Source organism: Budorcas taxicolor, chromosome 11 (genome assembly GCF_023091745.1).
Source record: "Budorcas taxicolor isolate Tak-1 chromosome 11, Takin1.1, whole genome shotgun sequence".
Taxonomy (NCBI): domain Eukaryota; kingdom Metazoa; phylum Chordata; class Mammalia; order Artiodactyla; family Bovidae; genus Budorcas; species Budorcas taxicolor.
The window spans coordinates 86,237,507-86,262,796 of NC_068920.1; the positions used below are offsets into that span (position 1 = coordinate 86,237,507).

General features: G+C 37.1%; 1 protein-coding gene across 6 annotated transcripts in view; it reads right to left on the reverse strand.

The window, feature by feature from the left end:
• PREPL (prolyl endopeptidase like) overlaps positions 1-25,290 on the reverse strand; it is a 39,908-nt gene that overhangs the window by 5,592 nt on the left and 9,026 nt on the right. For 5 of the 6 annotated variants that reach the window (XR_008200096.1, XR_008200097.1, XM_052647472.1 and 2 more), the window contains 11 exons: positions 21,242-21,364; positions 19,822-19,888; positions 17,729-17,935; positions 15,858-15,993; positions 13,475-13,691; positions 12,659-12,844; positions 7,954-8,151; positions 5,326-5,501; positions 3,812-4,028; positions 889-1,038; positions 344-467 (listed from right to left, as the gene is read on the reverse strand). Coding sequence is in view for 4 of the 6 variants with exons in the window: in XM_052647471.1 (XP_052503431.1) it covers positions 344-467; positions 889-1,038; positions 3,812-4,028; positions 5,326-5,501; positions 7,954-8,151; positions 12,659-12,844; positions 13,475-13,691; positions 15,858-15,993; positions 17,729-17,935; positions 19,822-19,888; positions 21,242-21,364 (1,801 nt within the window). In the remaining 2 variants the exon portion in view is untranslated. The remainder of the gene's footprint in view (positions 1-343; positions 468-888; positions 1,039-3,811; positions 4,029-5,325; positions 5,502-7,953; positions 8,152-12,658; positions 12,845-13,474; positions 13,692-15,857; positions 15,994-17,728; positions 17,936-19,821; positions 19,889-21,241; positions 21,365-25,290) is intronic. The other variant, XM_052647474.1, reaches the window with a different exon arrangement.

Genomic DNA, 25,290 nt, shown 5'->3' on the forward strand with positions numbered 1-25,290 from the left:
GAAGCTCCAGTGCAAAAACTTTAAAGAATTCCAAGAATAATAGCTCAATTAATTTTGTTAAAGGAACGAATAGTATGATATAGTATGATACTATACCTCCAAGTTATGTTTGATAAATTTAAGTTTACTTTTTTCTTTGTGCCTTGCCTACCTTTTTAATGCTGTCCTTTGAAAAAGAGGCAAGGCAGCCATAGTCATTACATTTGCTTCTACTGGGCAGTCAACTCAGGATAACAGTGATTTGCCTGTGATTGTGGGTGGCTGATTTGGTCTGCAGCATGACAGGTGCAGCTCCGAGCAGCCCACTGACGGCGACGACCCCTGCTCCTCGCTGGTTTCCTACCTTCCCCGCTGTCCTTAGCATGCTCTGCGATGGCTTCCTTGAGCTTCTCTGTATAGCTTATGATTCCTTTCAGAGGCACACGTTCGTCATTTTCATAAGCTGTTATGTGAATTGAAGGATAATGCTGAAAGGAAAGAGATGTACAAAGAATTCCTTATGATCCCATTCCTTATGGATTATGAAAACCAATTACCTTATGGATTATGAAAAACAGTTATCTCTATTTTTTTCCCCTAAGTGATAGACATTTTTTTTCCCCTCACTTGATATTTTTGATATTTACAGCATCCCAATACTAGACTGTTTGTTACCTGGAATAACCTTTTCTTGACTAGTGAGACCTTGATCTTACCGAATCTAGTCTCCTGAGCTATTAAACGGAAACAAACAAGGAGTATGAGCAGGGAAGGGGCTGGAAGGTGTCTCAGTACTATAAGGAGAAACAATATTAAGGCCTTACTAAATTCCTACTTCACCTTGGATACACGTCCTTCTAATTATTTTCCCTGTCACTTCAGGATAGTATTACAACTGCCTTTCACTACCTGAGGTTTAATATTTTGACAGGGACAGTAACGTTTTATGTAGTTCTTGTGTTTTTCATCGGATGAAGGATTCCCCCATTCCTCTAATTCTTCTAATGTCAGAGGAAGTGTAGTGTCCATCATGGTGTTGAGAACATCCAAGAAAGGTGCCTTAAAAAAAAAAGTCAGAGAGATGTAAACTTCAATTAATAAAATGGTAAAATGAATTTCAGATAAATACTATACATTATGAATATACATGCTGACATGAGAGAACAGAGCTCAAGGAGCAATGTACATTCCCAGGAGCCAGATTAATTACCCAGTCTAACCAGGGCCTGAGATTTGTAACTGGCTTTTAAGGTATTCAGACTCCTTGAATGACAAAAGGTTTATCTTCCAATTTCACAATTTTTGCTTTTAGTTTTCTTTTTTTCATATAGTAAGTGCTGCCACCTTACATCCACTAGGCTCTATAAAAAAAAAGTGTCGGCAATGACATGGAGAAACGGGCACACTTGTGCATTGTTAGTGGGGATGTAGAATGGTGCAGACAGAGTATTGGTTTCTCAAAAAATTAACCTCAGAATTGCCACATGCTCCAGCAATTCTATTCCTAGGTGTGTATCCAAAGGAAATTAAACCAGGGTCTTGACAAGTACACCCCTGTTCACAACAGTACTGGAAGTAACCCAAGGGTCCACTGATAGATGGATGGATGAGCAAAATATAAATGCAGTGATACAATGAGATTCAACCTGAAAAAGAAAGATACTTGCTACAGCACAATGGACCTTAAGGAAATTACCTAAGTAAAAAAAAAAAATACCACTTGTAAAGAGACTTATATTGTATGATTCCATTTATATAGGAGGTACCTTACTGTAGTCAAATTCAAAGAAAACTAGTATGGTGGTTACCAGAGCCTAGGGGAAGGGGGAGTTGGAGAGTTGCCACTTAATGGGTAGAGTTTCAGGTTTGCAAGATTAGTTACAGAAACTGACTGTACAGCAATGTGAATGTACTTAACACTATTGAAATGTACACACTTAAAAATGGTTACGATGACAAATTTTATGTTATTTTACCACAATAAAAAATAAAACTCCCAGAACACATGAATAAACTCAGCTGGACACTTTACATTATAACAAGGTAATAAATGCTAACTGAAGGAAATCTGAAAAATACCCAAGTTGAAAAAGAAAATCACTCATTGGCTTATAACCAGTGTTAAAAGAAATGGCAGCTGCTTTGTTCATGAAGCCATTATGATCTTCTGATAACCTGTTTTTCAGCTTTGTTTTCTATTAACATTAAGCAAGTACATTGGGCAAATGCAATTCTTTTTGTCTGTCTAATATCTTTGACTGAGCTCCTTTTTTGCATTTAGAGTATCCCTAACCTTATGACACCGGCTGCCTCTCACTGTAGAGATGCCAGATAGGTCCCGTCCCAGCTTTGCCTCAGAGTGAGAGTAGCCACATAATTTAGTTTTACCAATCAGACATAATATGCCCCAAATTCTGAATGAACTGTTGGATATTTAGGTTAACTCCATGTCTTCATTGTTACAAGCAATGTGGGGTAAATATCCTTATACACCCATTTCTGATGATTTCCTTTCTGACTTCTAAAGTCAAAGTAATCTCTCAAAGTCAGAAGTTAGTCACATTTTCTTTATAATTCTGCCATTATTATCTTTTTGCATGGAGTTTTTTCCCTTCTATACTTAATATTTCTATTAAAAATAGATTTACAGGGTCAGATTATTTAACACTTATTTACTTCATACAAGCTTACACCCTCAAAATTAAAATTAAAAAACCCCTGAAAATAATTTACTTTTTCTATCCTAATTATCTTCTAGAGTTATCTACTGCAGAAGAACAAAATTTGCCACCCCCAGATTATTTTAAGCTGAAAATAGTCAAGGTCCAAAAAGTCTCAGAAAGAAACTTTGACCTCTTCTATAACTGCCTGAAGAATTTAGACAGAGGGCCTATTACAGGAATATCACCAGATAATAAATATGGATGACATGCACTGGGGAAATGCTTAGAGACCAGAGTCCACTCTGTGTTCCCTCGTCTCTGCTAACAAACATTTGTTTATCAGACTTTCACTTTTCCATCTCCACGTGAATTGCTTTCTATCTCCTGTAGTCCCGAATCAGTGCCTCCAACATCCTCTTTCACCTTTAGCTGAAGACAGTATTTAAGGTGAGAGCTCTGGTCATTGTGGTGAGTCACTCAGTTTCCTTGGGTCTCTCCCATGTATACATGTCACTAAATTTGTTTCATTTTCTTCTGTTAATCTGCCTTGTGTCAATATAATTCTTAGACCACCCAGAAGAACCTAGAAGGCAAGAGGAAAATGTCCTCTGCCCCTACACTAACCAGGAAGCAGCAGAATGGTGGAGGTGAATGAGCTGCTGTAATTTCATAATTTTGGACACCAGCAAAAGACTATAGAGCCTTTGCAGAACAGGTCAAAGTATTTCAACTGAAGTACAGAAAAACTACTCCTAAAGACCACTAATAAGAATGGAGTATCTGAAAATAAAGAGTCCCTAAATCCAGGACTGAAATGTTGATGCCAATAGAGCCAAAGGATTTCACGCATTCCAGAGTCAGTGTGCTCGGCCTGACTTCCTAGATCCGGTGTATCTTGTATGCTTTGCCACTTTTCCACCAACTCTTAAATGCTCTTACAGATACAAAATGATCAATGAGAATAGCCACTAATATCCTTTAGTGGAAATCCTTAAAAATCAATAAAGAATACTGTCAGGAACTTCTCCCATAGCTACAATTCTCTGTTTAAAATTTAAAAGCTCTGCTATACTTCTATGCAATGGTAAAACTGGAACAGGAAATTTTTCTTAGAGCATCTATTACTTCACACCTCCCTATTTGGTAAACAGTAGAGATGGAGTACTCACCTCCAAAGTCACAGCCCTCAGCAGTTCTGGACTAGAATTACACAGTGCTCCCACAAGCACCCCTCCAGCACTGAAAGCAGTCAGGGCTGTTAGACTGGGCTGAGAAAAGCCTTGGTCATGAAGCGTCTTAATGCAAGCCTCTAAGTCAGCAAGGCCATTGAGTTTTTTAGTTAGCCGGCCATCAGCGTGCCATTGGAGGCCTAACTCACCACCTCCCCTGAAATTAAAGGGCAAGAAAGTTTTAGTGGGGAAAAAATATTAATGATATAGGTCAGGGTCAGCAAACTATAGCCTGTGGGCTAAATTTGCCCAGGGGCCTGTTTTTATATGGTCCTTGAGCTAAGAAGGATTTTTATATTTTTAAAGGTTGGGAAAAAAATAAGTATCAACCAAAAGTATGCAGGGGAGATCATATGTGGCCCGCAAAACTTAAAATGTTTACTATTTAGTTCTTCAGAGAAAAAGTTTGCCAACCCCTGTTGCAGACAATCGAAACTTGATTCAACAAATATGCTTTGAGTGCCTGCTTGCTATTTACCAGGCACTGTGCTAAATGCAGGCCTTAAAAATATAAACAAGTAGAAATCCTCTGTCCTGGAGGTCATAATTTTTCGGGGAAAAACAGCTACCAAGCAACACAGTCACTGCTATAACAGAAGCAGAACCAGAGCAGAGACTATCCACCTGTCTATATGTGAGTCAGGAACATGAGTGCTCTGAGATGACACCTAAGCTGAGTCTTGAAGCAAGAGTGTGAGTTCCCAGAAGGGCAAAGAAAGGGATGGCATCATCGACTCAATGGACATGAATTGGAGCAAACTCTGGGGGACAGTGAAGGACATGGAAGCCTGGTGTGCTGCAGTCCATGGGGTCACAAAGAGTCGGACACGATGGAGAAACTGAACAACAAAAAGAAAGGGAAGGCATCAAGACACAGCATGTGCAAGGTCACAGAGGCTGTCATTTCAAATGATACAGCAAAGGCTGCACCTGTAGGAGGTACGTGGCTGGAGAGGAGGGCGTATCTGGGTGCTGCCGACAGACGCCACCATGAAGGTAAGCCACATCACTAGGGTGTTAATATGGAGGATGTGGATTTTCTTGTGGAGATGGGAAAGTGGTAAAGGATTTAAACAGAAACAAAATACTTTTGTGTCTTGAAATCAGCAAAATAATACGGAAATTAGAGTGGAAAAAAGGGAGTCCAGCTTAAGAAGCTATTTTAGAAAAATCCAAACTCAGGAGAATGAAATGGAAACAATAATGTAGCTAAGTACAGAGGCTGGTTTATCTATTCTAAAAATTCTAAAAATCCGGTGTAAAATCCTAAAAAGATACCCTTTTGCTCCTGGGATTAAATAATCCCAGACCCAGGGTTCTGCTAGTGAACCAGGTTCCACTAGCACAGGTTTAGGAGTGCAAATGAGCAAATCAATGTTCGCTCCCCAGCATCTTGTTATTCTGGACATGTGATGATGCTCCAGCCCTCATATGCCACACAAAACATGACTCACCGAACATGACAATATGCTAATACCCAGCCATCGTCCACCAACACCCGCCTTTCAGGCCTGAAATTCATTTTCAAATCCATTCCATAAGCTCCATACACTTGTACCAGGAGAGGTTTCTTCTGCAAGTCCTCAGAATCCGTTTTATGGAAAACAGTCATTGGCACTAATTTTCCATCCTGGAAATGAAGATGTATTATGCAGGTAAAGAAGTCTTTTGAAACAGTTTCATCCCCAATTTTATGTGATGCTTATTGATGTTGAGCAGCAACTTCATTTAATTAAGACAAAAAAGTTATGGTCTCTCAAAGTCCATCAGGGTCCTTAATTTTCAGCTATGCTGCTGACACAATATTAGAGTAACTAGAAAAGATAGTAAGACTCTGGCTTGAAAATGGTTTATTAAATGTAGCTTTTCATGACAGTTAAGTAACTTTATAACGAGTTCTTCACTACTCAGTTTAACTATTTTTTTTCTTTCAGGACAAACCAAAATAACTATCAAGGTTACATATATTAGCATAGTATTCTTCCTATACCTCAGGTTATATATGGGCATTTCCTATCTTTGAATATATACAAATATGTTAACTAAAGAAGTTTAAACAACTCAATTTTTGGTACTCAACTGTCAGAATTCTGAATCATTAAAACCTGAAATCTCTTACTAACCTAACACCCACTCACATCCTCTTCATCAACCTATTTAACTTTATTTTTAAAATGTTTCAAAGTGGTTCAGGTTTTATAAATTTTAACATCTAAATTATTTTCAAGTCAAACAACTGTACCTCAGTGTGGTTCTCTGGACAGATAAAATTAAGATAATATGAACTATATCTGATCTTCCTTTCATAGAAAAAGGGTAGAAATGTTGGTTGTCACCCTGCTTACAGAAACTAAGGAAAAGCACTAGTTTACATAAGGAAAATAATATAACCAGGCCACTCTAATTTTTTTCACTCTCATTTTGAAAACTTCACTTTGGGGCACTAGTGTGTTATCAAATAAGGAAGAACTCTTCCCCTCATTATTATACTCAACTTGTTACAACAGTGTAAATGAATTTTTACTTCTCAGTAAGATTCATTGTTCAGAGAAGGCAATGGCACCCCACTCCAGTACTCTTGCCTGGAAAATCCCATGGACAGAGGAGCCGGGTGGGCTGCAGTCCATGGGGTCGCCAAGAGTTGCACACGATTGAGCCACTTCACTTTCCCTTTTCATTTTCATGCATTGGAGAAGGAAATGGCAACCCACTCCAGTGTTCTTGCCTGGAGAATCCCAGGGACGGGGGAGCCTGGTGGGCTGCCGTCTATGGGGTCGCACAGAGTCGGACACGACTGAAGCGACTTAGCAGCAAGATTCATTGTTATAAAAAGATAGAGGTGAATTTCTATAAAATAATCCTTCCCCCTTTCTAGCTTAACTGTTTTTTTTTTTCTTTCTGGTTGCACTGGTCTTCCCTGTGGCATGCGGGCTTGGTTGCCCCACTGCATGTAGGATCTCAGTGCCTGACCAGAGATCAAACCCAAGTCCCGTGCACTGGAAGGTGGAATCTCAACCGCTGGATCACCAGGCAAGTTTCTGTAGCTTAAGCTTTTTTAAAAATAACTTTACTTTCTTATTTTTGGCTGTGCTGGGTCTTCACTGCTGAGTGGGCTTTTCTCTAGTTGCGGCGAGCAGGGGCTACTCTCTAGTTGCAATACGCAGGCTTCTCTTGTTGTGGAGCACAGGCTCAACAGTTGTGGCACGTGGGATACTCCTGGATCAGGGATCGAACCTGTGTCTCATGCCTTGGCTGGTGCATTCTTTACCACTGAGCCACCAGGGTAGCCCCCTAGCTTAACTCTTGATCATTCTAGAGACAATACTTCCTCAGAGAAGCTTTCCCCATTTCTGCAGATGAGCTAAGTTCCTTTTACCACATGTTTCCACTGTCCTCAGTACATCTTCCTTGGCAGCAATCAGTACATTAGAAATTACTTCTTCAACATCTTGCATCTTCCCCACTAGATTTAATATCCACAAAGGCAGGGACTATCCTAGTCTAGTTCACTCTAATTGCTTATTACCGTCAAAATTTTTGCCATAATGACACACAAACTATTTTTTTCTTTAAATCAACTTTTAATATTTAAATATACACAATACACAATATCAAGGACTTGCTAAGCTGGTTAAAGGGCTTTCCAGGTGGCGCTAGTGGTAAAGAACCCACCTGTCAATGCAGGAGATGTAAGAGACGTGGGTTCAGTCCCTGGAGGAGGGAAGATCTCCTGGAGGAGGGCATGGCAACCCACTCCAGTATGGAGAACGCCTGGAGAATGCCATGGACAGAGGAGCCTGGTGGGCCACAGTCCATAGGGCTGCAAAGAGTTCAACATGACTGAAGTGACTTAGCACTCAGACTGGCTATAAATTTCCTAATCCATGTTTAAAAAATTGCATGAGTATTCAAGTTTAAAGAAAAGTCCATTTACCTCCTAAAATGATTTGAGTCTTGCAGTGGAATGTGAGATCCACTTTACTAAACTGTGATAATGTAATCCCATCAGGGGCATTAATAATTAACAAACAGAATCTTTTCAGTAAATGGCAGGGCTGACAGTGAGGATCACAAAGACTTACCTTGCTTTTGGCTTCCATACGTAAAACACGACTAGTCTTTGTTATTGGGTCTTCATGCCCAGTTTCCTCAAACAGTTTGCCTTCTGCAAACTTATATGTATAATATTTCGGGGGACGTATTGGAGAGCACAGCTGAAAGGGACAGTTCTCTGGGTCTGAATTTGTATCCATTATGAATCCACAGGCCCAAGGCGGGAGCTAAAGAACAGAACAGTTAGCTGTACTCTTTATTGAGACACTAAGTATTATTAATTAAATTTCTGGGTCTGCTCCAAACAAGATGATGTAGATATCAAGTTTATTTTTATCCACTTTCATCTAATGCCTCATTTAAGGATTACTTCAGTACAACAAAAAAAAATAATGACCAATAAAAATAAGAAAAAAGTACAGGAAAATGGTTTATCTCCTTTAATAAAAAAAGTTTATCTAGGGATATATAAACTTGGGCAACGAAACAACAAAAAGATTAAGAATAACAGCCCATCAAGTAGGGATTCCAGAACCCAAAGATACCTTCAAGATCTCTCTTCTCATAGAACATGAGACCTCTCACTTGTGGTTTTAATAACTTACTCAGCAGCCCTTACTCTACTGGCTGGACAGCCCCAGGGACGACAGTCATTATTCCAGGACTACAAACTAGCTCAGCAGCACTAAAGCATTTACAATTTGTTTTTAACTTTAGCTCCCAGGCTAACCATTGTGCAGAACAAAACCTTTCCCGCACACCTACTCTGAGAGACTCACTGCTATTATGATTAAGATTGTTAACTTTAGGAAAAAAGGAAAAGAAATCAAAATTTATTCTCTCAGAGCAGCAGGGTCCAGCCTCAAGCCTTCCACTAACATCCCTCTTACACCTTTTAAAAGAACTCTAGTAAGCAGGCTGACGGTATGTTAGAATGGCACTGAGAGTCAGAATATTTCAAAGAAAATTGCCTTTCTTTTCCTGAGTAATTGTAGAAAGAGAGAAAGAGCAAATTCCTTAGAAAATCAGAGGTCTTGGCACAGCAACGTCACTGGTGGGCACTATTCAGTGAGTATAGGTGGGGGATGTGTGCATAAAGAGCGTACCATTTAACGTGTAGAAACTATGGTCACAGAGCTTAGGTTCACAGAGAAAATTTCTTGTAATTAATCCAAAGAACCCACTGCTGTAAAACACTAGTGACATATATTTTCATTGACTTTCTAGAAGAGTTCCTAATTTATTCACTTCAGACTGTGGATTATTTTCAAGGATAATTTGTTTATTTAAATATTATTTATTTATAATGTATACAACCATAACTAGAAAGAAAAACGTAATCATGAAAGTTACAAATCATTTTTGTTTTAGAACATTTATACAGCCTTCTAAGACACCAGACATTACATTTGGTAATCTGACTTCATGAAGTAGATGGGAAATTCTGGCTGTTTTATTTAGGTTCTCATTCTTTCTTATTTATGCCACTAGATGTTGTTTAGTAGCTCAATCATGTCTGACCCTTTGCGACCTCATGGAGTGTGGCATGCCAGGCTTCCCTGTCCTTCACCATCTCCCGGAGCTTGTTCAAACTCATGTCTATTGAGTCAGTGATGCCATCCAATCATCTCATCCTCTGTGGTCTCCTTCTCCTCCTGCCTTCAATCTTTCCCAACATCAAATTCTTTTCCACTGAGTCGGTTCTTTGTATCAAGTGGCCAAAGTATTAGAGCTTCAGCTTCAACATCAGTCCCTCCAATTAATATTCAGGATTCATTTCCCTTAGGATGAACTGGTAGGATCCCCTTGCAGTCCAACGGACTCTCAAGAATCTTCTCCAACACCACAGTTCAAAAGTATCAATTTTTCTGCACTCAGCCTTCTTTATGGTCCAACTGTCACATCCATACATGATTACTGGAAAAACCATAACTTTGACTATACAGTGGAGAAGGCAATGGCACCCCACTCCAGTACTCTTGCCAGGAAAATTCCATGGATGGAGGAGCCTGGTGGGCTGCAGTCCATGGGGTCGCCAAGAGTTGGACACGACTGAGCGACTTCACTTTCACTTTTCACTTTCATGCATTGGAGAAGGAAATGGCAACCCACTCCAGTGTTCTTGCCTGGAGAATCCCAGGGACGTGGAAGCCTGGTGGGCTGCCGTCTATGGGGTTGCACAGAGTCGGACATGACTGAAGCGACTTAGCAGCAGCAGCAGCAGTTGACTATACAGATCTTTGTTGGCAAAGTAATGTCTCTGCTTTTTAATATGCTGTCTAGTTTTGTCAAGCTTTTCTTCCCAGAAGCAAGCGTCTTTTAATTTCATGGCTGCAGTCACCATCCACAGTGATTTTGGAGCCCAAGAAAATAAAGTCTCTCACTGTTTCCATTGTTTCCCCATCTATTTGCCATGACGTGATGAGACCAGATGCCATGATCTTCTTTTTTTGAATGTTGAGTTTTAAGCCAGCTTTTCCACTCTCCTCTTTCACCTTCATCAAGAGGCTCTTTAGTTCTTCTTCGCTTTCTGCCATAAAAGTGGTGTCATCTGCGTATCTGAGGTTATTGATATTTCTCCCAGCAACCTTGATTCCAGCTTGTGTTTCATCCAGCTTTACGTTTCGCATGACGTACTCTCAAATAAGTTAAATAAGCAGGGTGACAATATACAGCTTTGATGTATTCTTTTCCCAATTCAGAACTAGTCTGTTGTTCCATGTCTGGTTCTAACTATTGCTTCTTGACCTGCTTACAGGTTTCTCAGGAGGCAGATAAGGTGGTCTGGTATTCCCATTGCTTTAAGAATTTTCCACAGTTTGTTGTGATCCACACAGTCAAAGGCTTTAGCATAGTCAATGAAGCAGATGTTTTTCTGGAATTTCCTTGCTTTTTCTATGATCTATCGGATGTTGGTAATTTGATCTCTGGTGCCTTTGCCTTTTCTGAATCAAACCTGAACATCTGGAAGGTCTCAGTTCATGTACTGTTGAAATCTAGCTTGGAGAATTTTGATCATTACTTCACTAGCATGTGAAATGAATGCAATTGTGAGGTAGTTGGAGCATTCTTTGGCATTGCCTTTCTTTGGGATTGGAATGAAAACTGACCTTTTCCAGTCCTGTGGCCAGTGCTGAGTTTTCCAAATTTGCTGGCATATTGAGTCAAGCACTTCACCAGCATCATCTTTTAGGATTTGGAATAGCTCCACTGGAATTCCATCACCTCCACTAGCTTTGTTCGCAGTGATGCTTCCTAAGGCCCACTTGACTTCGCACTCCAGGCTGTCTGGCTCTAGGTGAGTGATCACAGCACCATGGTTATCTGGGTCATGAAGATCTTTCTTGTATAGTTCTTCTGTATATTCTTGCCACCTCGTCTTAATATCTTCTGCTTCTGTTAGGTCCATACTGTCTCCTTCATTAAGCCCGTTTTTGCATGAAAGTGTTTCCTTGGCATCGCTAGTTTTCCTGAAGAGATCTCTAGTCTAGATACTATGCCACTGTAACAATCTCAGAACTAACCTCCACACCCCTCACCTCTTGGTGCTTCGGTGTACTCTAACGTGGCTGCCAGACAACCTTGTGAAGTTATGGCTCCTTAAATTATTCCCCTGCCTTCAAACTTCAAATTTTCCCCTCTTCATAATTTATGGATAAATTCATCATGTTGACAGTCAAAGAATGTCAAATCATAGCTTCATCCCCTAGTAATTTGTTCTGCTTCAATAAAAGTGATTTATTATAAGTTTCCTGAATATTTTCCTAATTTCTCCAGCTTAGAGATTCATTTGATGGACTTTCTCATCCTAGAATACTATTCCTTTCCCTACCCAACAAAACCCTATCTATCTTCTTTGGTTATCTCAAATTCTACTACCCCCTAAAGTTTTCTTGGGCCCTCCAGGCCTCATGGTACATTTTATGTTTTTGATCCCACTTATTTAAACCCATCCTATACTTAATCTTTGTTTACAAGTCTAATCTCATGAAAAATAGTATTCTCCTACGGCCAGGTATTTTGACTTACTATCTTTCCATTCCAGAAAGCCCAATATAGAACTCTGCACGTAAAAATTTAATAAGCATCCAGTGAATTTACTGGAATTGCATTTTAGCAAAAATTGTCATAACACTATAGATAGGGAGATACAAATGGCCTGTTTGCTGGTCATACAACTCTCCACATCAAGTAAAACAGAGGCCTCCTTTCTTCCCTTCAGTTCATGTTACCTTAACTCACATATTAATGCTGCTGTAAAACTGGGCAATAATGTTACCATTCACAGTTGGATAAAATTGGCAAAGAGATGATACAGACACAAACAAGTGTGGCCGAAACACTGCAGCAGAAACACGGGAGGCATGATTACTGTCTGGGATGGGAGAAGGAGGTAGTGGTTAGGTTCCAGCTGCCAAGCTGGCCTGAGTTATGACTATATCTCAGATTGCAAAGATACATGATACAGAGATATGTAGCAAGAGAAATACAATGGCACTTAACTCTACTTCTGAAGTTCATCCTATACAGCAGTATTTTTCAGTGCACTAAAAGCAAAGACTTCTAAAAGTAATTCCAAAATAAACCTCCTAAACCTGATGAAGACCCACTATACTAAATTCTATTTAAATTAATTTCTAAGAAAAAGTACATTGCTGTTATTCAAAATTTGATGCTCTGTTAATACGGCATGTATTCTGATTAACAGTATTATCTTTTGAAAATTAAACATACCTTTAGAGACCGAACTGAATCGTCAGCCAGACCAATCACGTTAACATAAAGTAAATTGCTATGCTTCAGGAAGAGAACACAATGATCCTTAAACATGTCCAAGTCTACAACTTTGGTATTTCTCTTCATCGTGAAAAACAAATCCCAGTTCATAATAGCAGGGGTATCAGCTGCTGTTCTCATTAGCTGTGTGGAACAAAATTAGACGAGATCTAGGTATCAGAAATGATGACTACAGCATCCAGAGATGAAACCACTGAAAACCAGACCTTATTAGTTTGCACTGTTTATGAAGAGCTGAAGGAACTTAACTCTGCATCAGAGTGAAGTGTGAACATCACCTTATGAATGAGCCCTGGCTAGCCTGCTGGGTGGGTATGATGCAGCGCTTAGCTGATGGTCAAGCACTGAGAGCCAGTGGGGCCTTGGTGAGGCCTCGGCCCCTTGACTGTGGGGCCATCACTGAGCCTAGCTGAGACCAGCAGAGGAACTGCCTGAGATCAGTCTAAACTGATCTCAAAATCTCGTTTATAAGAGTTTGAAAAGTTTGTTAAGCCACTAAGTTTGGCTTTGATGACTAACATTATTTAGGATAGGGAATGTTTTCCTTTGCTAACCTTTTTGGGTATAGTAAAATATGAAGAGGTATATTAGCTCTGAGGGAAGAGAAATGGGATTGGTTATATACAGGAAGGTAGCATCAGTTTTTAATGACCCAAAGGTTATGAAACAATAAACTCTTAGAGCAAGAAATGTTGATGTTACTGTAACACTTCCTAACAGCCTAAATGGGGACCACGAAAATACAGGATTTACCTTGAATTCTGTAGGCTCGCCAACATTAGTGAGAATGTATAACTCATCATCTCTATGTTCCACATAGTAAAGGACCCCATGGATTCGCTTCTGGATAAGTACTGGTGGGTCCCAAGGGCTCAGGCCGTCTATCAACCACACCTCAGAAGTGGTCTTGCTCATGATATTCATGGTGAGAAAACGACTGTCTTTTGTAAGATAAAGGAAGACAAAAAAACTATGCAGAAAAAAGGGAGGGAGAGAGAGAGAGAGAGAGAGAGAGGAAAATCGAATAAATTTCAAATGTAAGCTATCATTGTTAATAACAATTTCTCACTGGTATTGAGTATATATATTAATTTCTAATGCACACAGAAAAGAAAAACTCCTTAGTGAAATACTGCTTGGAAAAACTGGCTATTATTTTTTCTCATTTCCTCCTCAAAGGCATTCAAAATAATTTTTCTCTAACATTTTATTATGAATATTTTTCAAAACCCACCACTAAGATTCTATACCTGTGAACATTTTGCAGTACCTCCTTTATCACATATTTATGTATCTTTCAATCCATCTTAAAAAAAAATGCATTTCAAGGTAAACTACAGATATCATTTAACACTCAACCACATTAATAGATTATAGGGGTTTTTGCTGAGAAGAGGAAATAAACTTCCTAGAGAAGATATGTAATTGTAAGGAAGAAAAGAGACAGAATTTTCTTTGTTTTTCCTTTGAATGCATGTTGGATATCCTTTTTTCCTACTCTCCCAGTTTTTATAACTAAACAAACAACAGGAATAAAAACCCTCACAATCTCACTAAACTAAAACATTTTTTAAATTTTAATTTTTCTATTTTTCCTTCCAAGGCTTATTTGTATTTTATACATGTCTTTAAATAGATATAATTAAAATACAGATGCACTTTTGGATTCTGCATTTCTTACTACACATATTATCATCTTTCCCCACATTAGTTATACAGTTTATGATCATTATTTTTAATGGCTTCTTAATATCAAGTTGAATTATCATAATTCTTAAAAACTTAGCTATTTCAGTGTAATAAATATAAAAGGGAATATATCATGAAGATAGTTTCCATCTCCATAACTTTTATAATTATTTCCTTAGGATAAATTCTTAGTAATAGAAATAGTATTTTAATGATTAAGAGTATTTTTATGACTCAATAAATCAAAGACTATCCCAAGAGCATTATACTAATTCATATTGACACACTGGATGCCTTTAAATATTGCATCTACATTTCCTTATTATGGAAGTAATTCATACTGAAAATACTAAGAAATATAAAGACAGATGGTATGTTTTAGTTGCAAGACAGAAAACAGTCTATAATGAAAGTCATTGGTATAATGTAATAAATTACTAGCATAAACTGTCATTTCCAAAAGACAGTCTTGACAAATGACACATAAAATAGTGGGATCACAGGAATAGTTCTAGTAAATTCTCATTAATAGAATCCTCGTCAGAAAAAAAGCAATGACACTGTTACTGGATCAAGGATATTAGTTCTATGGGCTGGAATAATTTCTCCAGACCTCAAGTTCTTTATATGAACTTGGGGTTGTACAAGATTTTCTTTAAGGTCCTTGTCAGGTTTGAGATTTTATTAAGTGAAGGGTTAATTTTCTTGTTTGGAGTATCAATTTTACACTCACAGATTGGTTTTCAAAGCTCTTTTTTTTTCTCTTGCAAAATCTGTTGAGACATTGTCCAGATCATACTGTTAAATGATGTATAAGATGACAGGACTCTGGTGTTAAGAAATAATTTGTTTCTTATAAACCATTTGGAAAAGTACATCTGGGTAAGAGTTAAGGAACTTTGACAGATAAATTTATTATCATTTCCTTCCCAGCCTGGTTAAGTGGTAATATGAGGCATAAGTCCTGAAGCAAAAAGAATTAGCTTTAAGGAAGAATTACCAGATTGCTGGGGAAAGTAAAATTTAAAGACCAAAGTATATCATGGCTCAAAGCAAAGCAATTTAAATTTTAGATAATCTACATGAAATAAATAGTGAATTCTGTGTAACTGATATGGTTAATCTAGTTATGACCTACAAGAGATTCATAAGTGCTGCATGACACTATTTAAGTGTTAAACTAAGAACTCCTCTCGTGTCAGGACAGAGAGGATGTTAGTAATTCAGCACCTATAGTCTAATGATATATCTGTGTTCACTCTGAAGTTTGAATATAACTAGTTTCCAATTTTGAATCTAAATCACTTATAAAAGAATGCTTTGCTCACCTTAGCCTTATTATATCTGATTCCAGCCTAAATCAATGTTTTAACTCAACCAAGAGCAGCACTTTAGATAACCAGAGAAATATGCTGAAAATAAAGACTTAATTGAATTGTTCTAGTACCTTGGGTCTTTTTCTGTGTAAAAACGTTCATTACGTTTGTTATCACCAAAAGTGGCTCGATATACATCATGACAGCGAAGGTTCCTCTGGAAGGTGTAGAATAAAACATCTTCATCTTCTTCATCCTTTACCCATTCTAAAAGAAAATAATTAAAGAATTATATATAGCCACCTATTTACAGTTAAAGAAAAAAAGGCACAATGAATTCTGAGTGTCAAACAGAAGAGATGTGTAAGTTTATCTCTGGCAATCTAAATTGAACACAGGTTTGATTATATCTAACCCTGTTATTTCCAAAGAATAAGATACTACTACATCAATTCTAAGTTTTGTAGTTATCAGTTTCAAGGTACTCAAGTTTCTAAGTAAGAGTTGAACATTCAATATTTAGGAAAGACTTTGGTAAAGTCACATCTGCTTTCAGCAGATCGATTATGTTTAAATTTCACACTCTTGTGCTTAGATGTTTGGTCATGTCTGACTCTTTGTAACCCCATGGACTAGAGCCCACCAGGCTCCTCTGTCCATGGGATTCTCCAGACAAGAATACTGGAGTGGGTTGTCCTGTCCTCCTCCAGGGGATCTTCCCAACTCAGGGATCAAACCCAGGTCTCTCGCACTGCAGGTGGTTTCTTTACCATCTGAGACACCTGGGAAGCCCATATTTAAGTTTGCAGAAATACTGGATCACTTCCTCTCATGACTAAATGTTTTTGTATGTTTTCAAGTTACAGTTTATCTCAAACTAAGCTTTAAAAAAAAGCTTATTTTTTAATTGGTGGAAAATTGCTTTATAATTTTGTATTGGTTTCTGCTGTATAACAACACGAATCACATGCTGGTGTTTTCTAGATCCTACCGGAAGCTGTAAATTATTCATACAGTTACGTCATGACTGCCACCTGGCTGACAGTGACTGAAAGACATCATTGTATAATGTGCATTCTGATTTTAGAGGTTAAATGTACAAGAGGTATGTCTTAGAAAAAATTCGATAGGATATAATTTTAATTCATTGTAAAAGCATTTCTTTATTAAACAATGGAGAAATTTACGGCAGAAAATGAAAGGGAGGATAAAGTCTCTGTGTGTATATATATATATACACACACACACATACACATATATATATAATCACTCAATGATAAATGATAAAATTTAAAGTTGGTTGTACTGGTAAAAATATCATAACTTTAATGATGAATAAGTTAGTTCAGGGAATTCCTTGGTCATCCAGTGATTAGGACTTGGCACTTTCACTGCCAGGGTGCGGTTCAGTCCCTAGTCAGGGAACTAAGACCCCGCAAGCTATGTGGTCGAAAAAACAAACAAACAAAAAGTTAATTTATCTTGTTCCAGAGTTCCTTGGTAGAGACCCCAGGGCAATATGCTACAATGGCTGGACAAGATGATGTGAAATTAAAAAAATGCCCTAGCCTAAAATTGAATAAAATATTAAGATGTAATTTATATGCGAACATGTACTCTAAGTAATAGCAAAGAATATTATTACTGACACATTACTGATAAGGAGCCTGGTGGGCTACAGTTTACAGGGTTGCAAAGAGTCAGACATGACTGAATTGACTTAGCATGCATGCACTGATATGTATTACTGATACATTAACATACACTGTGCAACCTAGACTCTGATTATAATACTTTTAAAAACATGGACATGAATTTGGATATTTAACTAAAGAAGGGAAGGTCTCCTGGTTAAGAGGCACAGAGGAAGGTATGGAGTCCACAAGGATAAACAGATCAGGCATTCATCTTCTGATTCATTCATGTGGGCAAATAAAAATGTCTCAAAAGTGTAGACAATTCTCTTGCTGTTGTCTTTTCAATGTTTTAGTTGGTGTCTTACCAAAACTAGACACATTTGGGAAAGAAGCTTCCATTACAGGCTGATCACTGAGCTTCACAACTATACAAGTAGATGCTTCAGAATCCTCAGTTCTTATCTTGGCAGCTACATATTTTTCATCAGGAGCAACTCTGATACAGTCAATGAAGGGCTGCTCTAATTTAAGTTCCTCCAAATTGAACAAAACTTCATAGTTATCATTGTCTGCTGCATAAAGAAAAAAGTAGAGGAGATAATTCCATAAGATATACTTACAATTTTTTTAAAACTATATTTCAGTGTTTTAGAGTAGCATTCCCCTTCTGTAAGATGCTACATTATGGCTTCCTTCAGCATTGACAGTAGCTTGATGTGTGTAGAGAATGGCATTTGTTATTTAATATCAATATCCTATTCAGTATTACTCTATGCATCAGCCTATGTGATGTTACTTGATACAGTTAGTCTAATATTTATAGACCATATAGAACCTAGAAAAGTAAGAAACTGTGACACTAAGTAATCTATGTTGTGCCTAGCACAGTAACTGGGATTTGGTAGAGGCTCAAAAAATGCTGGTTCTCACCTCCATTTTCTCTGTCAAAGCTTCTGAGTGTTAAGTATTAATTCTAGCTTAGGCAAACCCAGATATTAAAAGCTAGTCATTTAAAATAAAGATAAAAATCAATAATCAAAACCTATTTTTTATATCTTTGAAAATCAATACCAGCCTTTTAGGCAGCATGTACAGGGACTGAGTGGGTACCAATCATTGTCCCTTCTGTCCTGGGAGTACACACGGACCACTGCACCAGCGCACCCCATATCATGGGGATAATGGCCACATATGTTGAGGAAAGCAGCAGCAAGCATACAAAGTAAAAGCAGCCCTTAATTTCCGACAAGATAGAGTAGGAGAAGGACTTGAGTTCACTTCCTCTCATGAAAACACCAAAATCACAACTAACTGTTGAACAACCACTGACCCAAAAGACTGGAACCTATCAAAAAAACATGCTTTACATCCAAAGACAAAGAAGAAGCTACAATGAGACAGTCAGGGGTTGGGGTGGGGGAACGCTTTCATGATATAATCAAATCCCAACCATTGGGTGGGCAAGCCACAAACTGGAAAAATAATTGTATCACAAAGGCTCTCCCACAGGAGTGAGAGTTCCAAGTCCCATGGCAGGCTCCCCAGCCCGAGGGTTTGGCATTGGAAGGAGCCTCCAGAGCATTTGGCTTTGAAGGCCAGTAGGGGCCTGAACAAACAATAAATGCTGGAAGGTGTGTGGAGAAAAAGGAACCCTCCTACACTGTTCATGAGAATGTAAATTGGTACAACCACTACAGAGAACAGTATGGAGGTTCCGTAAAAAACGAGAAATAGAACTACCATATGATCCAGCAATCCCCCTGGGCATATATCCAGAGAAAACCATAATTCAAAAAGATACATGAACCCCAGTGTTCACTGCAGTGCTCTTTATAATAGCCGAGACTCAAAGCAACCTAAATGGCCAGTGACAGGGGAATGGGTAAAGATGTACAGATACAGATACACAATGGAATATTACTTGGCCATCAAAAAGAATGACACAATACCATTTGCAGCAACATGGATGGACCTAGAGAGTGTCATACTAAGTAAGTCAGATAGAAAAAGAGAAGTTTCATATGATATCACTTAATATGTAGAATCTAAAAAAAAAATGATACAAAGAAACTTTTTTGCAAAAGATAAACACACTCACAGACTTTGAAAACAAACTTAACGATACCAAAAGGGAAATGTAGAGGGGAGGGATAAATTAGGAGTTTGGGATTAACATATACACTACTATATATAAAACAGATAATCGACAAGGACCTAATGTATAGCACAGGGAACTCTACTCAATATGTTGTAATAACCTATATGGGAAAAGAATCAGAAAAATGTATATATGTTTGTGTGTAACTGAATCACTTTACAGTACATATGAAACTAATAACTGTAAATCAACTATACTGCAACAGAAAATACAAATTACAAAAATCAATACCAAATTTCTCATGAAAAATGTGAAATCAGAAAAATCAAGTGTTTCTTAAAAAGGAAAGCTGTACGGTACCTTCTTCATCTTTGGAACGAACCAAGCAGCAGCCCTCTTGATAATAAACGAAACCACCATGTTTAATCTGACAATGTAAAGAAACAAATGGTTTATTTAATAATAATAATTTATCTACTAGTTTAAACACAATTTAATTAATTGTTTAATGGTCTGACTATTCAAGATGAAGAAATGAGATCTTTTATAAAAGCAGACCTGTTGAAGTCTATGAATAAACATAAAAAAATATTAAATGGATATAAATATATAATATAGTGATCAAGATATGGTTTCCATATGTTTACAATCATTGGAGGCATTTCTAATACATAAATGAAAGAAACAAAGAGAAGGCAAAACAAAACCTATGTCAGTTCTCATGAATGTACAAACCACGTTAGCTTTATTTTTGGAACATTTGACAATTAGCAGACATCAAGTGGCATCGTTAAGATAAACCAAAATTATGCAGATGCGAAAACCATGACTGAAGACTAGCCTGAAAACCCAGTCAATACCTTTCTGAGATTCTTTCCTCTAAAATATGCTGTCACTGCCAACTGTTCATGGTTTGATCTGACTGTACACAAAGCATCTTACCCTCTGTAGAGGTGACAGATAAAGGCAATTTGAGAGAGAGAAAGACCATTACCAATACATGAATCATGCTCTTGTCTAATTCCTACATATTAAATGCAACTGATTGACTGATATGATATTAGGCAGCTTAAGACATTTACTACCTGCTAGTTAATGGTGTGATTTGAATCTGGAATTTCTGATTCTTTGTTGTTCAGCCACTAAGTCATGTTGGGCTCTCTGTAGCTCCATGGACTGTATTGCTATTTTCATTCTACTATGTATGCAATTTTCACTCATAAGCTGTGGTTCTGTTTTCCATTCTTATCAAAAAATTTTTCAAAAAAGAAATTCAACATGTATGTTCAGTCAGTTTCAACTGAATATCTATGAGTGTGGTAAACACAAAATGGTCAAGCAAATACTTGGCTTTCCTGGTATTAAACTGTTCAAAGTGAATTTTCTTCTATTAAAAAAAAATATAGCTAGAACAATCAAACACTTTTCAAATAATGAAGCACTGACTTAGTTTCACTTGAACTTCTCACTAGAATTATTTTAAAAAATTTAAAAGCAGAATTGGTTTCCAAAACCAAAATTAATATAATATGCTTAGAAATTTATCTTGACTTTGATCTTTACAATTTATTTAAAGGATTATAATTAGCTTATTCTTTGTTCTTTAAGTTTTTCAGCACATATTAAAGGCCAAAATCAGTCTAATTTGGATGTGGGCTTATGTTTATAAATCATAAACATTATAAATCATAAGGTATTAATTAAAAAAAAACATAAGGTATTTCATTTGTATCCCCACTGGTAATATAAGGTTTAAAAAAATAGAGATGAGATACCTTACCTCTGCATTGATGATTTCGTATTCTTCTTGTGGCTGTGTTTCTAATTTTGCTCTCACTTTTTCAAACGCATCCATGTTTTCTGAAAGGGGTTTTTCGTTTCCCTGTTTACTAGACAGAAAATTCTGGAAAAAAGTTTTATCAGTATGATCATACTATTTCAACTAGAAAAAAAAACTTTCACCTTTTAAGATAATTCTTATTTCCTTCTCATGCAAACACAACATTAGATGTATACCTATGAAATAAACTGCGTTTCACAGATCTTATATATTGTTTCATAAGTTTAATAAGTCATTTCCCTTTTTTCACTTAAAAATGTAAAGAAAGAAGATGAGGTTGATACTTAATGACTACAAAAGGAAATGGCACCCCACTCCAGTACTCTTGCCTGGGAAATTGCACAGACAGAGGAGCCTGGCTGGCTACAGTCCATGGGGTCACAGAGGTGGCCACGACAGAGCACACATGCACATGTTACTTTAAATGTGTGAGTCCTGAAGAGGCAGAGGTACTAGAAGTGCTGAGGACTGTTCAGAAATACTATGGGAAAGCAATAAATGAAACCGTATGAACACTTAAACACATTTAATAGCCAGGTGTGAGAAGCAGAAGTCTGCTGAATTTTATAAAGTACTAAAAGACCTCCTAAAATGAGAAAAAAATCGAAGGCAGAGGAAGACATTAACATTATCAATAAATGTTCATTATTATTTTATTCACAGCAAGAGTCATGATAAGAAGTTTTCGTTACTTTCTATCTTCACTGGCCGTAATTTTCTTCTCTTGTGGGGATAAGGAATCCTCCAAATAGAACTGTTTATCAGATTAAATGGTGAATTAAGGCTTTATAAAACAGAACTTCTCTTTTGAGATAAGGAATCAGATAATATATTCATCTTAAAAAAGGAAGAATAAGGAAAAAGTGGAAAATTAGTGAGTAGAGATACAGGTGAAAGCTAAATAAAGCACTGTGTCTTAGTAGGAGTCCCCAATAAGCTAAGAGCTTAAGTTGATGTCTGCTGAGCACACAAATATCATATGAATGATTAACATTTGGGTAAAGCAAAAATCTCAGTTCTCAAATTTAAAAAAGGGTTCAATAATTCAATATACCATGAGTTTGCCTTGCCTAAAGAAAAGAATTCTAGTTGAGATTTTCAATGTCACCTTTCTGCCAAAGATGACAACTGTACAGTGATTTGTGCCAGAGGGGCACTAAGCCTTTGGTAAGGACCTCCAACAGCTGGTTAATATGTATTGCACAAGTGTGTCCATGATACTTTACCAACAGTGTGGCGAATGTAAGTGATATAGTCTATATCACAAAGAGTTTATAATCTAAAATTAAACACAAGAATAAAATAGAAAAATTACCAAAGCAAATTAAATGGAAAATTAATCATTTTCACAAAATTTTAAGATTTTTGGGGATGCTTTATCATTTGGATTAGATTCACATTAGCTATAATGGTCGTTATCTGAGTTATTTACTCTCTACTTCAATAATATAATTAATGTGCTTGAGTAACACGTTCAAATACTAGAGGCCCCTATGTTTACCTTTTTTTTTTTTTTAAAGTATCTCTACAAAATCTGGTGTTGATCTTTAGTGAGGCAAAATATCTATACCAATAGATTCTTATTATCATCTAAAGCATGAAACAGATCACTAGAAATCCTTCTTGAAACTACAACTTAGTGATTAGTCAGTTCAGTCGCTCAGTTGTGTCCAACTCTTTGCGACCCCATGAATCGCAGCACTCCAGGCCTCTTCATCTATCACCAACTCCCGAAGTTTACCCAAACTCATGTCCATAGAGTCGGTGATGCCATCCAGCCATCTCATCCTCTGTCGTCCCCTTCTCCTCCTGCCCCCAATCCCTCCCAGCATCAGGGTCTTTTCCAATGAGTTAACTCTTCGCATGAGGTATAGGAGCTGATTTTTTATTTCCAGATATATGCTTATCTGTTCTGTTAATACCTATTATAATCAGAGGTCAGGAGAGCTACAAAGAGAGTACCTCTTTCTATTACCTTGCAGCCCCTAGCACATTCCAAACCAGGAGCTGGGCTCTGCCGCTTTTCAACACTGGTTCTTTATTATTGAGAGCCGTGGCTAATGCAGGACTAAAGACAACAAGGCTGGGCCCAATACCTGTCCTCCTACACTTACCTTAAACAGTCTTAATTTTTTTTCTGTGTCACAAATCCAAATAAACTGAGTTTATCTGAACCAAAAAACCCTGAAATCAATAGGATTTTGAACTGCCTTAATAAAGAAGAAGTAGAGTTCAAACATTTTGTAAATGATTCCTCAAAAGGAAATACTACCAGGGAAACTGAGATTTTATATAATATTCACAAAGTACTCCAAGTTGGTTTTGGTTTAAGTTCTGTCTTCAACAATACTCACTGGATGTTCCAAGCTTTCATTTCAATGCTAGCTAGCATTATCATTAGGGTATGCAGCTAAACTCGATTTTAGCCAAGTATCTTAATACATTAATAGTTCATTGGTTTTAAGGGCATAAACTGCCTAATGGAGCTGAGCTGAGGAGAGCTTTAACTTTAAATTTTAAGAGCTTACATGTACAGTGTCACTTTATTAATGGAAAAAAGAACCAGTCTTCCTCATCTTCTGGGTGGCCTACTACAAAACCATTTTAATAATGAAAACTCTTAAGATAGAAAAATGGAATATGTAAACTTTATTACAGCGACATCATTGAACTCTAAAGACAGAAAAATCACACAACAGAAGAAAGAACACTGGGCAGCTTTGAGTAAAGATGGTGCCATTAATAAATGGCTAATTCCAAGTCTGGGACAGGGAGAGTAAAAAGTAGGCTTAGGATGTTTTGTGTTAGAAAGCAAGAAATGTTCAAAGGTTTATGGAGATGTGTGAAAAGAACACAAGGGCCAGTTTGAGGGGGTTCCTACTAGCCACATTTAGGGCAGTTTGAGCATCAAAAATAATAATGACTGTAAATGATTACTTTAAAAACTCACAAAAATTTAAAAAGAAGTAAAAATAAAAACACACACCAAACTAAAATAAAAAAGTAAAAAGACTACAAAAGGGGGAAAACGTTTTTTACAGAATAATACTAGCTAATAAATGTAGAAAGAATAACAGAAATAGAAAAACATTAGCAACCCCCACTGAAACAAGTGATTAGGGTAAAGATTATCCAAGGTTATTAAACTCATTAGGTGAAATGATACTGGGTAGTAAAATATTTGCACAAAGTATTACCCTACATTCTACTTAGTAATTGCAAAGGGAATAATGGCCCCTTAACAATGGAGAGAACTAGCAATTATCACCTTTATTGAAATTATTAAGCTTAGCATATGAACAGTCAGACAAGCTGACATTATGAGTCCCCTGAAATTATGCAATATGGAGAATTTCAATTTAAGACAGAAAAAGAGAAGAGCAAACCTAAGGTAAGTAGAAGAAAGGAAATAAATTTAATTTGTTTCAATGAAATTGATAAAGAAACTAAAGAAAGGACCAACAAAATAGAAAAAGTTGGTTCTTTTAAAGATGTACTAAGAAAGACATGGGAGGCTGACAGGGAGGCCCAGGACAAGGAGGCCTGGAGTGCTGCAGTCCAAGGGGTCGCAGAGTCGGACACAACTTAGCGACTAAACAAGAAGAAAGACATGTATAAAACTTGATTAAAAAGCCAAAAATATTAGAAATGAAAAAGATGGCATGATTACAGATATAACAAAGACTTTTAAAAATCACAATGAAGTTCTTTATGCTAATACATTTGAAAATATGATAAAATGGATAATTTTTCAGAAAATAAATTAGCAAAACTGATTCAAACAACAGAAGAGCTGTATAAGCCAATAACAATCAAAGAAATTGATAATTAAGTGTCCCTTTATAAAATAGACACAAAACCCAGGTAGGTTCAAGGGTAGCTTTCTCAAATCCTCCTCTCATATATTAACTATTTATGGAAAAAAAAGGCCAACTATATAAAACCATGCCATTAATTTTATCAGGCTAATATAATCCTGACACTAAAAC